General features: G+C 38.7%; 1 protein-coding gene across 1 annotated transcript in view; it reads left to right on the top strand.

Moving 5' to 3' along the window:
• The window catches only part of RALGAPB (Ral GTPase activating protein non-catalytic subunit beta), a gene marked incomplete at both ends in the record, with an annotated part of 81,913 nt that overhangs the window by 24,027 nt on the left and 39,971 nt on the right, over positions 1–17,915 (top strand). The window contains 10 exons of the mRNA XM_080716508.1: positions 1,476–1,654; positions 2,480–2,628; positions 2,751–2,967; positions 7,078–7,279; positions 10,258–10,425; positions 11,128–11,242; positions 11,589–11,736; positions 13,595–13,659; positions 14,853–14,982; positions 16,800–16,921. Coding sequence (XP_080572634.1) covers positions 1,476–1,654; positions 2,480–2,628; positions 2,751–2,967; positions 7,078–7,279; positions 10,258–10,425; positions 11,128–11,242; positions 11,589–11,736; positions 13,595–13,659; positions 14,853–14,982; positions 16,800–16,921 — 1,495 coding nt within the window. The remainder of the gene's footprint in view (positions 1–1,475; positions 1,655–2,479; positions 2,629–2,750; positions 2,968–7,077; positions 7,280–10,257; positions 10,426–11,127; positions 11,243–11,588; positions 11,737–13,594; positions 13,660–14,852; positions 14,983–16,799; positions 16,922–17,915) is intronic.

Here is a 17,915-nt window from a genome sequence, read left to right as displayed (position 1 = left end):
AAGGTCTGGGAGTATAGCCCGGAGGTAGAAAGCCTCTGGGTTCCACCCCCAGTACCACTAAATAAATAAATAAATAAATAAATAAATAAATAAATAAAGTTTACATACATTGTTTTGAGATCTATGGCTCTAGTACATACACAAAATTACAGTTGAATGAATTGAATGAACACTAATTGTTTTAGACACCTTTTCTGTTGCTATGACCAAAATATGTACATGAATAACACAGAGGAGGAAGCGTTAATTTGGCTCACAGTTGTAGAGGTATAGTCTGTAGTTGGCCGACTCCAAGGTAGGCTCATGGCAGCATGGCATGGCAAGGGAACGCCTAACGGTGGTGGCCAGAAACATAGACAGAGACAGGCAGTGGCCAGGCACAGATATAGACCCCTAGGGCCACATTCCCAGTGATCCACCGCCTCTAGCCCTGTCTCACCTGCCCATGTTAACACCCTGTAAATCCACTGAAATTGTTAATCCTTGGGTAGATTTATCCATTAATGAAACTGAGCCCTGATTCAGTTGTGTTCACCTCGGAACATTCTTACATTGCTAATGTATGAATCTTTCCAGTGGACATTTATCTGTAAATCATGACACTAATTTTGATTTTTCAAGTAGTTTTTTAAAAAATTGAAAATGTTAATATTAAAGTTTTCTCCTTAGGATTCTCATTGACTTTATAGCTTAACTAGCCTATTACTTAATTGCAAATATGTTAGTAAAGATATTTATATATATTCTTAAAAAAATTAAAACTGTTTAAGTACTACTTTCTCATTCTGTGAAAAGCAATTCATGTAAAAAAAACCCAAAAAAACTGCCAGGTGTGGTGGCACACGTTTGTAATTCCTGCGCTTGGGAGGCTGAGACAGGAGGATCACACAGGCTCGAAGCCAGCCTCAGCTACTTAGTAAGGCTCTCAGCAACTTAGTGAGACCCTGTTTCCAAATAAAATATAAAATAGGTCTGGGAGTATAGCTTGGAGGTAGAAAGCCCCTGGGTTCCACCCCCAGTACCACAAAAAATAATAAATAAATAAATAAATAAATAAATAAATAAATAAATCTGTAGATAGCCAGGCATGGTGGCACATGCTTATATTCCCAGCAAGACAGGGAGGCTGAGATAGGAGGATCACCATTCGCAGGCAGCCTCAGCTACTTAGGGAGGCCCTTTGCAACTCAGTGAGACCCTGTTTAAAAATAAAAAATAGGGCTGGGGTGGAGCTCAAAGGTAGAATGCCCCTGGGTTCTATCCCCAGTACTAAAAAAACCCAAAACAAAACAAAAACTGTAGATAGATTTTTTTAGAGAAATGTTCATGTTTGAATCCTTAGCTCATGAAATATAGATTAATCTCCTCTGTGAATCAAAGAAACAGGCACAAAGTAGCTCTGTTCTTAAATTGCATTGCATGCGTTTTGTTGCTGTAGAAATTTCTAAATGTATAATCTCTCTCTTTTTTTATAGTAATCCCGTGGATTTGAGTAACCCAGCCATTATAAGCTCTACTCCCAAATTTCAGGAACAGTTCTTGAATGTGAGTGGAATGCCTCAAGAGTTGAATCAGTATCCCTGCCTTAAACATCTGCCTCAAATATTTTTTCGTGCCATGCGTGGAATCAGCTGTCTGGTGGATGCATTCTTAGGTGAATTTTATGTATGTTGCTAAATGTTTAAAGAACTATATTTAGATAACTTTAGAGTCTAATCTTAGAACGTATTCTGGGAAGCTCACAGGAAAAGCTGAATATATTTGATGACAAATAACAAACTAGGAAGAATTATTTGCAAGAAATAATAATAGTGTTATTGTCTTTATATAAATAGATCAGACAGTATGCTAAGAAAAAGAATAATACCTAGTAGATAAACTGATAAAAACTACAAATAAATGATTAGCAAAGGAGAATAATACTTAGTTGCAGTAGTCATGCAAGAGTGTCCAGTGTAAAATACACTAGAGACCAGTCTCATATATATTATTAGGAACCAAATCATACATTTTGTGAACCGCTGGTTTTTTTCTTTTCTTTTTAACGTGGCACTTGGGATGGAACCCAGTGTGCACTACCGTGCCTGGCTCTGATTGTTCTTGAAAGACCCATCCAACAATCATCTACTTCTCAGTTAGATGGCCACATCCAGCCGCAAGGGAAGCCTGAAAATGTAGTCATTTGTTGTGGTTATCCCTGTCTAGCTAAAATTTGTATTTTATTACTCAAGAAGAAAGAGTGAGTGAATTTGGGGAGCCATCTAGCGGTCTCGGCTATAGTGTCTCTCAAACCTTCACGGGTATTGCTTGTGAAAGATTTTCTGGTCATGTGGTCCTTTGTTTTTGTTTTGGTGGTACTGGGGATTAAACTCAAGGCTTTGCACATGCTAGGCAAGTGCTTTACCACTGAGCTACATCCTTACCTATTGATCACATATTTTAAGCTATGAAGAATAATTCTATTTGTCTTTTTTTAAAGGCATTTCTAGACCCCGATCAGACAGCGCTCCCCCAACACCCGTGAATAGGTTAAGTATGCCTCAGAGCTCTGCTGTCAACACCACCCCACCACATAACCGGAGGCACCGTGCTGTTACTGTGAATAAGACGACTATGAAGACAAGCACAGTAAGAGCTCTCACCATTGTTAAGCTGTATAAAATGGGATTTTAAATCTGCTATTTTAGAAAAACTCCCACCATTTTCTCAGACTTTTACATGCGTATGGATGTATTCTTGTGTTATGATAGGTTAGTACTGCTCATGCCTCCAAAGTCCAGCACCAGACATCCTCCACTTCTCCTTTGTCAAGTCCAAATCAGACGAGTTCAGAACCCCGGCCACTGCCTGCCCCGCGGAGACCAAAGGTTAACAGCATCTTGAATCTCTTTGGATCATGGTTATTTGATGCAGCATTTGTTCACTGTAAACTTCATAACGGAATAAACAGAGACAGCAGCATGACTGGTAAATATTGCTCAAGAAATACGTTATCATTTTTTTCCTTTCCTTTTTTTTCTTTTTAATCTTTCCTACCTGCAAGATTAATATGTACCTTGAAAAGCTCTCTGTTTTTGACCAAGCAGTGTCTGTGCTTAACCCCTTCCAGCTGTAGTAGCAAGAACTTTGGGAGTTTTCCTACCTGTCCTTTTTATGTGTGTTCTATGAGGTTTGGCCTTTTGTCTGATTTTATTAGAAGCACTTTGGGTTACCCACTTTTTGTTGACTCAAATTCCTTTCAGTAGGTGACCTGGAAGTTCCCTTCATGTCAGCCAGGATAATAGAATTTATATGAAGAATTAAAAGATTTGATTGGAAATGTACCCACAGAAGTATTAGATTTTTGAAAGCCATTCAATCATTATTACATATAAATATCAGGAAGTTTTGCTTCACAATAGACTTTAACCTCTCCCGTTTTAGTCTAGAGAACTTTCTTTGAAGGATACACTTTAGAAATATAATTTGCTAAAAGCCAGGTGTGATGGGTGCACACTTGTAATCCCAGCATTTGGGAGACTGAGATAGGAGGATTGTGGTTTGCAGACAGCCTCAACTACTAAGTGAGGCCCTTTGCAACTCAGTAAGACCCTGTTTCCAAATAAAGAATAAAAAATAGGGCTGGGGATATAGCTTGGAGGTAGAATGCCCCTGGGTTCCATTCCCAGTACCGCCAAAAAAAGAAGAAAAAAAAAAAATATATATATATACATATATATATATATAATTTTCTCTATAACTTAAGACTGGTAGAGAATTAACAGCTTTACCCTGCCTGATATCTTCATTTAGATTTTATTATAGAAATTAAACCATCTAAATAAAGTCTAATTTGTTTTTGTCATTCATCTTACCATTATTTTTGAAGGTAGTAGCATAAGATTCAGAATGATTGGCTAGGATAGTGCAGAATGTTCTAAAAATATCTTCTAAAGTATAATAATGGTTGGCATTTATTTAGCTGAAAATACTGCCAGTCACCATAGTTATACATTAATGAGTGTACTGGTTGTTTGTTATGAAAGCACTTTTCCACTGTGGTTAAAATTAGGTTGAGATAAAATAATGTTTGATTGCATCAGACACAATGGCATATACCTATCATTCCAATACGTGGGAGACTGAGAGAGGAGGATTTCAGGTTAGAGGCCAGCCTTAGGAACTTAGCATGATCCTGTTTCAAAGTAAAAACTAAATAAAGGACTGAGGATGTAGTTCAGAAGTAGAATGCCCCTGGGTCCAATCCCCAGTACCAGTATATATATGTATGTCCAATTGCGTTAGTTTTTTGTTTTTGTTTGCGGATTTGGGGCATTTGACTTCCGAGCTACAACCCCTGCCCTGTTTTGTTTTTTTAATTTTTATTCTTTATTTTGAAACAGGGTCTCACTAAGTTGCAGAGGGCCTTACTAAGTAGCTGAGGCTGTTTGCGAACCGCGATTTTCTGCTCTTGGCCTCCCAAATGCTGGGATTACAAGCATGCGCCACCGCGCCCGGCTCAGTTGCATTAGTTTTTGCATCTCTAGTGACAGTGTTAATTCTGGAGATGAAACTAATATAGTGTCCATAACAGTTTCTGTTTTCTTTCAGAAATGTATTCATAGCTATGTATCATCTCAGGATTAAATCAAATTATGTATGATTGTTTTGGAGATTCATAATATATATCTTTACATAATTAGAAAAGTTACAAATATAAAGATTTTTAGGAATAAAATTTGAGATTGCATGAATGAGTTTAGGGATTTCTTTGCTTTATTGTAAGTTTAAACACTATATTCTACCATTTTCATATTACAGTTTTATTTACAATTTTAAAAATAGTGCTTACTGTGAATGAATAAATGCTTACTTATATTGACTAAGTAAAAAAAAAACCTTAAGTCCACTTTTTGGTTATGTTTTCTTTATGTTCATATATCTTACATTCTGAGTTTTCTGAACCATGTTTATTATTTGTATTTTCTAGAGTGAGTCAGTAATATTTTATTTTAAAATTTTTGTTGAGATGCAATTCTTACAATGTTAAATTTAGTGTATGGAGCTGTTGACTCTGAAATCCCTGAATGTAGCTGGCTTAATCTGTTGCTTTGTTGGTAGACTTGCCTGAAGGGAATTTACAGAGCTTACCATCTCTAGGGAGTTTGTAGCAGCTTTGCTCACCCTTTTGTCTCAGAAGATAAAAATCAGAATTCAAATAATATGTGAACAACTTCTTATTTTAACATTTTCCCTGGAGGGGAAGATTGGAAGTCCCTCTCCTCCTCACTATGTGATAAAGGCTGTTACATTTCCTAGTAGATAGGAGGTGTCCAAGTAGTTGAAAGGGGTATAGAGTGCTGTTGGGTGCTGGTCAAGGTCCTGGCGGTGGGGGAGGCTTGGGTCTACTGAGTACTGGCTGTCATCAAGGAATTCTGCCATGCAGTTCACCTTTAACTTCAAATGTTTGCTTCTTTGAATTGGTTAGCTTTAGATTTACCTGACAGTACACTGTGCTTTGTAAAAGTAACACTGAGCTGGGAAGGGTTAATGAACTAAAAATTTAATGCACGTTATGGACAGTTCAAAACCTCAATTCTTTGTAGTTGTGTAATTTTATTTGTTCATTGTTTTGCATGATACAAAATCATAATTTTGGACCTGAATGCACAATTTCTGTGTTTTTGAACTAGCTTGTGGTATCGTAAAACTTTAATTCTAACTTTTAAAAAGCTAAAAAGCTTCTTATTGTAAAATTTCACCATCTTTAAAGTATTTTATAATTACTGCTGTCCTTTGATTTGTTTCCATTTATTTCTATTATCTTGCAGCATCTTTTATCCAAATTCTTCTTTCTTATAAATCTTGTAAGTAGGAACCAGAAGCTTCTCCTTAATTGCAGTCATGTTTTTATTTTTTTCATAATTCCATTAAAAACTTTGGTTGTCATTGTCTCTTGTAGTTTTTGCACTTGGGAAGAAAAATATTTTTCTGTCTTTTGAATGGGGAAGATTGTTGGCAAAAGCAAATTAATCTGCCTGAATCAGTCCCATTATTTCTGTATTACTAGTCTGGTCATGTCATGAATTCCAGGACTTTGCACTAACTGTGTTTTGGCTTTTTTTCTTTTTCTTTTCCTTTTCCTTTTTAAGCTGTAAGCTTACTTTTATACAGACTTAGTGTTTGATTTGTATGCATTCTGCATGTAGTGTTTTTCAAATGTATTATTTCTGGATAGCCTTTTAGGACTAAAAATGGCTCATGGGAAGTTGCATAAAGATTTATGCTCGACTCTGCATTCTATTAAGCCTATTATTCCAAAAGAATTTAAACATTTTATGTAGAGTGATAAAAGATTTCAGAGTGATTTTTCAATACACAATGAAATCTTTTGCTAAAAATCAAAGCAACTTTCGAAGGGCTTCTGTTTCAGTGACAACGAATGACCATGATAATCTTTCTTATCAATTCAATTTTATGGTTTATCAACCTCAAGTTAGCTGCTGTCTGTGGTTGTTAAAATTCATTCTCATTTTGCTTGGTTGGGCGATTCTTTGGTGTGTGTTTTGGAGGTGGGTGGGTGTGGGAATGTTCTCTCTTCCTCCCTACCCATTTCTCATCCTTACCTTGCCCTCTCCCTAAAATATACAGACTGGCATGGGGTTGCCTATTTAACTAGATGTCCACTGGGTCAGTGTGTAAATTGCAGTACCTAGTTACCTAATGTTTAAGCATCATTCTACAGGGGGAGAAAAAAACAGAAAATAAATGATAGAAAAGCCAAATTCTGTGTTATATATCTGTATGCAAATACAGATATATACAAATGTACTCTTCTGATCAAAATTCAGTTGAAAAATGTTTTTATAGAATCTGTTAAACTGATAATGCCACTGTAAATTGTTACCATTTTCAAAGAAGATTTCAGAGAGCCCTTTTTAAAAAAAAAATTAAGACATAGTTGCTGAACAAAAGCATTATTGGATTCTATTGAAGTAACTATTTAATGACATCAATATTCGATCTTTGTGTCCAGGGTCCCATGAGCCTATTCGGCATATTGACAAATATAATGAAACCCTCCCTTTCTCTCCCCAGCCATTACAACACAAGCTAGCATGGAGTTTCGACGCAAAGGGTCACAAATGTCCACAGACACCATGGTTTCCAATCCTATGTTTGATGCGAGTGAATTTCCTGATAACTATGAAGCAGGAAGAGCTGAGGCTTGTGGGACACTGTGTAGGATTTTTTGTAGCAAGAAGACTGGAGAAGAGATTCTGCCAGCTTATTTATCCAGGTCTTAGAATTTTTTATTTTTTCCATTTATATAGTTTTGAAGTGAAACTCTTATTTTGTAGCATTACCTGGTGGGTTGAATTGATAAGAAAATGTTGATCTGAAATACTTGCAATGCCTGTACATTACCGAAGTTTGCTTGGATTCTTTCATTTTAATTGCCTCATCAGATTTGGTAAAGATCTCTCAGATTTTTAATTTTAGAAATGCTATTTATTTTATCTTATTTGAATTTTATTATTTATGGAGAGATTTGCAAGGACCATAGTAATTTGTTAACAAAAATTTAGCTTAGTATTAGATACTGTAGACAGTCCAGAAATAAGTAAATCCTGTCTCCAACAGTTTATTTTCTGTAATGAACCTAGTCATGTAAATAAGCAACAGTGGCCGGATGTGGTGGCGTAAGCTTGTAATCCCAGCATTTGGGAGGCTGAGACAGGAGGATCGCGGTTTGAGACCAGCCTCAGCTACTTAGTGAGGCCCTTTGCAACTCGGTGAGAGCCTGTTTCAAATTAAAGAATAAAAAATAGGGCTGGGGGTGTAGCTCAGAGGTAGAATGCCCCTGGTTCCATCCCCAGTACCGCAAGGGGAAAAAAAAAAAAAAAAAAAAACGAACAGAGATTCAAGTAGAAACAGAGTTGATAGGAGAGAAGCACAGGTCAAGGGCTTTGGGCACTCAGAGGAGGATGCGGTACATGTTTACCTAGGAATTCCAGAGAGTTATGGGAGACTGCTTTTGTGCTGGACTTTAAAAGGAAGGGTAATATTTAGACTGTCTTAGGAAGTTGGGTAGGATCATTTTATCCAATATTTGGCTCCAGTCATCTTTTTGAATGGCTCTGCCATTCATTTAGCTGCTCAGGCCAGAAATTAGAAGGTCATTTTAGAGTCCCCTTCCTCATTTCTAGCTGATCAACCAACTCCTGCTTTTCTGCTACTTGTTTCTTTTTCTAATATCTCTCATCACTCTGTCTCCACCATGACACTTTGTCATTTTTCTCCTAAGAGAACTTACAGTGCCATCCTCTTTTTCTTGGTTCTGTTTTGCTCTATTCGGTTGATCAGTCATACAGCTGTTGAAGTGAAGTTAATATCGACCAGAGCCTTTAGATACCTGTATGCCTGCTGGGTTCTCAGGAGAGAGGAGTCAATTCAATTAAATTCACTCTCTCGGAGGGAACCAAGTGCAGAAGCATATTGGCATGAAAAAGCAAGAAGAGGCAGAGAAATAGGGCTATCTTAGCCGTATTGGCCCTAAGTAACAAAACCCCTCCCAATTTAGTCTAAGCGAAAGGGGAGTTACAAAAAGCTAGTGATATTTAATAAATTCTAAGATCCAGAAGTATAGCAAGAGCTTATGAAGACTAGGAAACAGGGACTAGAAAGCACTCAAGGACCAGAGCAACTTTCCTTTTTCTTCAAAGGCATAGCTTTGTCCGCTGCAGATCAGTTTTTATATTGCAGTATGCTTCTTAAGTTCTCACCGTACATAGCCTCGGTCTAGGTGACTAGCAGGGCTAACTGTCCCCTCTGAATTCTAATTTCAGATTCATGGGAAAGAGAATCTGCTTAACTAGGTTTCTGTCTCTGGTCTAGTTGGCTATAGCTGTGAGGGCAGGTCACATGAGGGTGTAGGAGCTTGCCCTGTATGGCGGGGGCCCATTTCTCAGGAGGGAGCCCAAGGTCTGAGAGATGCCCCAAATGGTATCACTAGCGGTAAGGAAGAAGGCTGTGGCTGTGAACGTCCTGTCTGGACGGGTGGTGCTATGATAAACTTTAGAACAAGTGTACGAGGAAGCAAATGATGCGTTGGGTTTCCAACCTGCTGAGTCTGAAGTGCGTGCCGGACATTTATCAACAAATAATATGAAGTGCGTGGCTTGTGCCAGACGTTATACACAAGAATATAATACTAATCAATGAACACGACCTGCCTTTGGATATTCAGTAAGCTTTTGTCTAATAAATCTGGAGCTCAGATGAGAAGTTGACTAGAATTGGTTTGGTGTATTCAGTGGCTTTAAGAAATTTTTAAAAGAGGCTTACAGAAGGGAGTTTAGAGAACTGAGGCTGGCAGCCTAAGCATGGCCACTCTTGGGGGCAGGTAGAAGAAGGGAAGCTATGAAAGAAATAGCATTAGATGTCAGAGAAGAAAAGGAGAAGAGGAGCAATCAAAGGGCCAACTGCTTTCAGAAGGTTCAGTGAGTGAAGGCTCAGCTGTGTCCTCTGGATTTGACAGTTGAGAGGCCATTGGTTGCTTGGGTGGTTTTAGTTTAATTCTAGGGAGAGAAGATAGATTGAAATGGGTTGATTAGTCATCAGCAGGTAAAAAATTGTTTCTGAAGTTTGCTGAGAAGGGGAAAGTGCCTCAGTAGGAAGAGAGTACCAGTGTAGGTGCTCTCAAAAGATGGGAGACTAAATGCCTATAGAGTCAATTAGATGTTGTGGGTGGTAAAAGTAAGATACATTCAGATATATTCTTTAAAGGTATTTTATTCAGAGTGACCATCCTACCATGATGACTGTGGGGTTTAATGAGATTTCTTTCATAAGTTCCCCAGAGATAATGGAGGGGCAAAATATAGAAATATACTCGTATTTCTCAGGAATTGTTAAATTCTGCAAAATTTTACTGCCACAGAATTTGATTTAGTAATTCCAGTCGTATACTAGTAAATACTGCAGTCATTTGTCTTGTTCTCTTCTGGTTGCTTCGTTTGCTGGGCACATATAACTTTGAGTTACAAGGGTTAAAACTTTAAAAAGGCTTATATAATAGACATTTTTTTTATTTCATTAGGAAAAGTTGGCTCTTAGTGTATATGATTCTAAATTGTTGGAATTCTGATAATGTCTTTTTAAGGATAGAAATAAGTGAAGAATAGAAAAAGACTTTCAGATGACTATGTAAATTTTTATTAATAATTATGAAACCTTTTGATCAGTTTGTTTAAAATTTTTTTCTTGCTTTCCTAGATTTTACATGCTTTTAATTCAAGGTTTGCAGATAAATGATTATATGTGCCATCCCGTCTTGGCCAGCATTATTCTAAACTCCCCTCCTTTGTTCTGCTGTGACTTGAAAGGGATTGATGTTGTGGTTCCTTACTTTATTTCAGCTCTTGAAACCATTTTGCCTGACAGGTAAGCTGTCATTCTCTACTACTATATTAGTTGTCTGGTTTGGCCTGGTCTGTTTTGGTGCTTTCTCCTATTTTCTAATTTATTCTGTCCAGTTGTCTTCATAGTCCAAGGGAACTCAGACCACATAAATGAGGGTAGAATATCCAAGCCCACCTCCTGCCCAGACACCTACAGTTATGTTTTGTCCATGGGCTTGCTCAGCCCTTCCCTTAGGCTAGAGGTGTCATTGCCAGCCTAGCCCAGAGGTCCTGCCTTTGTAGAGCAGGTCCTAGTTTTAAATAAAGAAATCAAGCCAGGCGTGGTGGCGCATGCTTGTAATCCCAACATTCGTGAGGCTGAGACCAGAGGATCGCGGTTCACAGACAGCCTCAGCTACTTAGTGAGGACCTCCACAACTTAGTGAGACCCCGTTTCAAAATAAAGGATAAAAAATAGGGCTAGGGGTGTAGCTTGGAGGTAGAAGGCCCCTGGGTTCCATCCCCAGGTCCACACACAAAAGAAAAGAAAGAACGAAAGAAATCAATCTATTAATCAAATTCTAGTTTAATTCCGTCAAAGTTTAACACAGAACTACACACACACACACACACACACACACACACACACATTCTTGGATTATAAAAACTTGGCATAGTATATATTTGGCAGTAGCTAATAATGTACTTTAGTTAAAAATACTAATATCTTTTTATCTTTTGGCAGAGAACTCTCAAAATTCAAAAGCTATGTAAATCCAACAGAATTGAGAAGATCCTCCATTAATATCCTACTTTCTTTGTTGCCCCTCCCTCATCATTTTGGCACAGTCAAATCTGAGGTAATGTTTTATTAAAATTTTTAGTATTCTGTATTCTGTTCTGTGTATTAAGTTGTATTTAAAAAATGGAACAGGGGTTTTAAAAGTATTCAAGTCATTTCAAGTGAATTAATTCCTTTGTTCTGATGGTTTTTCTGTGGGACTGCCGGCATGCCTTGGCCTGCATTGAAATGGTTGTAGGCTGTCACCACTTGTGGAGTGAATTAACAACAGACTTAACACAGTGGCTGGTGTTAGATTCCAAGCCTTACTCCAGAGACTGATCATGGTCCACTCTGGCTGTTTCTACATGGGCCGTTATGCACCGTAACAGCTGATATTAAATAGTATTTTTTTTTTTCCGTAGGTGGTCCTGGAAGGAAAATTTAGTAATGATGACAGCTCTTCTTATGATAAACCAATAACTTTTCTGTCTTTGAAGTTGAGACTTGTGAATATACTAATAGGTGCCTTGCAAACGGAAACAGACCCCAACAACACACAAATGATATTAGGTTTGTGTTCACATAGTTTTTTGTAAGTGAAAACCAGGTACTATTGGCCCTAGGCATGTTGAGGAGGCAGATGTCAGTGACAGAGACCAAGCCTAGTGTACTTCTTAGTATTATTAATTAAAGGAAGAGTTTGATTTTTTTGTTTTGTTTTGTTTTGTTTTTTTGTGGTACTGGGGTTCCTGGAAGCCCTTCTACCTCCGGGCTACACTCCCAGACACCTATTTTGTATTTTTATTTGGAAACAGGGTCTCTTAAGCCAGCACATGCGCCTGGCTTCGAACCTGCGCAATCCTCCTGTCTCTGCCTCCCAAGCGCGGGGATTACAAGCGTGCGCCACCACGCCCGGCAAGAGTTTGATTTTTATTTTTAATTAAAAAAATTTTTTTTTGGTTCTGGGAATTGAACCCAGGGTCATTCTACTTCTTATTTTTTTTTTGGGGGTGGGGTGGTGGTACTGGGGGTGGAACCCAGAGGCTTTCTACCTCCCGGCTATACTCCCAGACCCATTTTATATTTTATTTGGAAACAAGGTCTCAATAAGTTTCTGAGAGCCTCACTAAGTAGCTGAGGCTGGGTTTGAATCTGTGCGATCCTCCTGTCTCAGCCTCCCAAGTGCTGGGATTACAAGCGTGCGCCACCACGCCCGGCGAGTTTTATTTTAATATTTAAAAAAAAACCTTAAAGGTGTTAGACATAGGAAAGAAAGCATTTCTACTGTCTTGGCTGGTTGTTTAATTTGTGCTTCTTGTCTTTCTCTCTGCCTCTTTCTCTTTCTTCCTTTTCTCCTCCTTCCTCTCCTCTTCTCCTTTGTCTCTTTTTTTTCTTAACATCTCTCCCTCCTTACTTCTGCCTCTCCCACATCCCTTTCCTCCTCTTCCTCTTCCTCCTGCCCATTACTCACTTGCTAAAAAATCGGGGTTGGGTTTAATTCTGGAAGCCAGGCAGGCGCTGCCAGAGGTGTTATACTGTGGCTCTTAGCACCTTTCCCTTTTCTTGTTCCTTCCTAATCATAGAAGTTCTATCTTAAGTGCCTCCATGTCCTTATGGCCTCTGCCATGTTCTAGGTCCCCATCCCTCTCCACTTGGTGGCTGTACCCGTGTGTTACTATGCTTCTGCTTATATGAAAGCCAGAGGCACGGCCTGGGTGCAGGTACTTGGGTGCTACTGGAAAGCGTGCATGTTCTCACTCTTGAGCAAGTCTCCTCACAGAGACTGGCTGCACATTTTACTTGGAATAAATCCATGTTCCTTACTCTGGTCTTCAGAGACCCCGCATTCAAACATTCTTTCATCCCTTTATGGTCAGAAAAATAAACCTATAGTTTTTATTTTGTTCTTTTGTTTTATTTCTAAAAGACAAAAACCTGGTTTTAAAAATATTTCGTAACTAGGCGTGGTGATGCATGGCTAGCCTCAGCTACTTAGTGAGGCCGTCCACAACTTAGTGAGACCCTGTTTCAAAATAAAGACTAAAAAATCGGAGTAGGGCGTGGTGGTGCACACTTGTAATCCCAGCATTCGGGAGGAGGAGACAGGAGGATCGCACAGGTTTGAAGCCAGCTGCGCTGGCTTAAGAGACCCTGTTTCCAAATAAAATATAAAATGGGTCTGGGAGTGTAGCCCAGAGGTAGAAGGGTTTCCAGGAACCCCAGTACCACCAAAAAAAAAAAAAAAAAAAAAAAAAAATAGGGCAGGGGTGTAGCTCGGAGGTCAAATGCCCCTGGGTTCCATCCCTAGACCTTCCAAAAAAAAAAAAAAAATTGGGCTGGGATTGTAGCTCAGAGATAGAATGCCCTGGGTTTAGTTCTTACTATTGCAAAAGAAAACCAACCACTTTTTTATTTTTTGCTGTTGTAGGGGCAATGTTAAATATTGTTCAAGATTCTGCACTTTTAGAAGCCATTGGTTGCCAAATGGAAATGGTAAGGACCATGTGACATGTAATTTGCTAGAGATTATCAGCTTTTGATTTTATTTAATTTACAGCCAAACATTTTTTGTCCTTGTACTTTTAAAGGCATTGTATTTGTAAATCCAGCTCATTGACTCAGAAGTATCTTATTTTTTATTTATATATATTTTAAAATTTCTTACCTTCCAGTGTCTCATCAGCTAAATATACATCAGGTCCCTGGAGATTGTGTATCAGAGAAAGTCTGTTAAGTCCAGTTTTATTCCTGAACAATGTTTACTTAAAGCTCTTAGTTGTTTTGCTTGGCTGGCTAACTGGCCTAAGTAATCAAGGAAAAGCCTCCTACTACATTGTTTCTGCCATCCCTACTAAGCCTGGGGCTGGCTATAAGAACCACCTGTGATTTCTTTTTAGCCTCTATGGACCCAAGTTTCCAGGTCCCCAGAGCACTAATGCTTTTAAATAAAAACAGCTTCCCAGAGACTTCCAGTACCCTTCGCTTATGTCTTCAGGATAGGTGATCCTTATATCTAGAGTAGAGGGTGGGAGTAGGGGATTAATTGAGTGCATGGGGTGAACTGCACGGGTGTAGGGTGGGTAATCAAGTTTTTGCCAGGGAAATTATATATGTCCCAGTAGGTGGCTAATAATAATAATAATTTACTGACCTGGATATAATGAATTATATTTATATGGGTAAAAGTGAGGGAACTCTTCAGCGGATAGCTTATTAGCCCCTATATACACACAGGAATATGTACTAGCTGTAGTATTTTATTGTTCATGTTTTATGATATAACTATATTTGAAAGTTGTGCTTTTTAAAGATTGTATTTCTGTTCTGAAGTTAGTTAGTAACTAAGTTAGTTAGGCTTGGGAGGCACTTAGAATGCTTTCTTTAAGGATCCGTAGTCCTTAACTAGTAAAGTCTAGTGAAGATGAATACGGTGCTGGGCTAGCCCTTTGTAAACAGCAGCAAATAAACCCCAGTATGGACACCTACACTTGTCATGCCCTTCAGCAGGCGATGTCCTCAGAAGTGCCTCAGTGGTTTTAATCCCTTGTTTGTTTGTATGTGTGTATCACTTTGTGTTGTTTAGTTGGCACATTTCGTTTTATCAACAGTTTTAACTGATTAGCTTGTATTTATACTTGTAAATTCTGATGTAGCCTCCAAACATTTGACTGATTTTCATTTGACAGGGTGGTGGAGAAAATAACCTGAAGACTCACAGTCGCACTAATAGTGGTATCAGTTCAGCAAGTGGTGGAAGCGCAGAGCCCACGACACCTGATAGTGAGAGACCTGCTCAAGCTCTCCTGAGGGACTATGGTAAGCTGTTTAAGACAGGCGTATCCAGAACCATTTTAATTCTCAGATGTACAAAACACAACTAAAAGCAAATTCTAAAACAACTAAGAAACAAGAGTTATGCACCTAAGTATAATGGGATGTTAGTATAAAAAAAACTAAGAAAAAAATATTTTCAGTTTTATCTATATAGCTTTTTGTGTTATATTTTGAGTTGTTTATTAAATATTATAGAGGTTTGTAATCAGTGGTCAGGAGACATTCCTGGATTCTGTACCGTAAATACCGCATAGTACAGGGACACCTAAGATGTGGGCTCTGCCTCAGAACTCACCGTCCAATGGCAGAGATGTCCAGTAAATCTGTCCCTGCAGTGTGGTAAGGGGTCACGGAGCATGCTGTAGATGGGAACCCAGAGGAGCATCTGTCTCCATGTTGTGTACCCCACTATATTTTATTAGCTTGTTCAGTCACACATTTTAAGAAAGAGTAAGGAAACAATCTTATTTCCTACCCTGCCAAATAAAACATTTTTCACAAAGCATCCTGTTATATAATGTCCTTTATCTTGGACAATAATTTTATGAATTCAGTGAGTTTGTGGGTACCTTTATGTTTTTCTATATTATATACTAACAGTGTATTGGGTCTGTGAACACTTACTTACCCAACTAGATTGACATGATATTTAGTTCCTTAGATGTAAGCTAAATTTTTTAATCATCTGAAGAATTCATGAGCCACAGTCATGAGTTCATCAGGCATGTTTTTGTGGTTTAAGTTTGCAGTAAGTATCCTTGAGCATGTCAGATACATAAAGTCCTTGTGTGGATATTCAGTACACGTAAATATTACATTTATAAAGAAGTCACTTAAATTGCATCCTATTTATTGTGTTTGTAGATTTTGGTGTACTCTGGTTTGAAAATTTGTTTGCCATGCTTTCTATAAAAAGATAGTTTTGCCTTACTGCATGTGTTCTAATATAAGTGTTTGAAGTGACTATCGTTTGTTTCAGCATTTTGAACTGGTGTTAGTAAGCTCTGCTTGTAATGTCATGAAATATTTTTTACTAAGAATCCAGATTTGTGTTAGTGTCGCATGAATGTCTCTCTTTAATGATCATTCCTTTTTCTGTTGTCACTGCCCTCTTTCTGATAGGATTGACAGGTATAATGCCCCTAAAGTTTCCTTTATAAATTCAGTTTAATTTGTCCTAATTTAAGTTCCCCTAAGTTACTATTAGCTAAATAATAATTACTTTTAGATATAAAATTGGATACCAAATCAAATCACAGTGGCTTGGTTATTTAATTATTTTAGAATTACTAAAATAGTCTTGAAAGTTAAATATTAAAATGGGTTTGAAAAGGCATTGCATGTGATTTTTGATTGTTTAAATCTTGCAAGTGATTTCAGCAGATGCTCTAGGGTAATTTCCAGCATCTGAGGAGGTTATAAAAGTTGAATTCTTCCTCTGTACAATTCAAGGAAGTACCTGATAGCCTTTTCATCATTCCCTTTGAAAATGTAACTCTCTGAACTAATTTAGAAATCTTTAAGAATTACATCATTATAAGAATGGTAGTGAAATCGCCAAGTCCCACGTGGTCTGTGCCAGTTCGCGGGCTGGGAGAGAGGAGCCGCCCTGGCCCTGCCAGGCAGGCCTGGCGCTCAGCCAGTGGGGCGGGAGCGTAGCGCTGTGTGGTGCCGTCGTGCTCACTGTGGCTGCTGTGGTCTGTGCCTGGTGGAATGCCGTGCTTCTTGTTACTAATGCTTAGTTGTTTTCCCTCCCTGTGGGATGTGGCATTGGGGTTATATCCTAGCTCTTAATACAGATTCGGCCGCCGGGCTCCTGATTCGCAGCATTCATCTCGTCACTCAAAGACTCAACTCCCAGTGGCGGCAAGATATGAGCATATCCCTGGCAGCACTTGAGCTCCTCTCTGGCCTGGCGAAGGTGAGGGCGACAGTCCTTTTATTTTAACCCAGCAGCCCTGGGGCATGGCTTGTTTTTCTAGATGCCTCGATCCCTTTGTGTACGTTGTAGTTTTGGCCACACTCAAATATAACTTATATCCAGAGTGTGCAGTATTGAGCCTCTGAGTTAAACTGTACAAAGTGAACTGTATTTTAAAAGAATAGGTGTAAATGCTGAGTGTAGTGGCTCACTCCTATAATCCCAGTACTGGGCTGAGTTAAGAGGATCGCAGGTTCAAGGCTAGACCTAACAATTTAGGGAAGCCCTGTTTCAAAATAAAACGGGCTGAGCTGGGCGTGGTGGCGCACGCTTGTCATCCCCGCGCTCGTGAGGCGGAGACAGGAGGATCACGCAGGTTCAAAGCCAGCCTCAGCTACTTAGTGAGGCTTTCAGCAACCTAGTGAGACCCTGTTTCCAAATAAAATAGAAAATGGATCTGGGAGTATAGCCCGGAGGTAGAAAGCCTCTGGGTTCCACCTCTAGTACCACCAAAAATAATAATAATAATAATAATAATAATAATAATAATAATAATAATAATAATAAGCCGGGCATGGTGGCGCACACTTGTAATCCCAGCGCTTGGGAGGCTGAGACAGGAGGATCGCACGGGTTTGAAGCCAACCTCAGCTACTTACTGAGGCTCTCAGCAACTTAGTGAGACCCTGTTTCCAAATAAAATATAAAAAAGGTCTGGGAGTATAGCCCGGAGGTAGAAAGCCTCTGGTACCACCACCAAATAAATAAATAATTAATTAATAAAAAACAAAATAAAAAAGGGCTGAATGTATTTCAGAGGTAGAACACCTCTGGGCTCAGTCAGTTCCCACGCAACAAAGGGTTTGAAGAGTATGAACGTGTGCTAGTAAGTTACAGAACATATTTCAGTATTTGTTATTTATTCATTTGCACATAATAATACACTATCTGGTGGTTTTAGAAGAGTGATGTCCTATAGGATGCCATTTGGGAT

This window comes from Muscardinus avellanarius (genome assembly GCF_963383645.1).
Source record: "Muscardinus avellanarius genome assembly, chromosome: 19".
Lineage (NCBI taxonomy): Eukaryota > Metazoa > Chordata > Mammalia > Rodentia > Gliridae > Muscardinus > Muscardinus avellanarius.
This window is presented reverse-complemented; position numbering and strand designations above follow the sequence as displayed.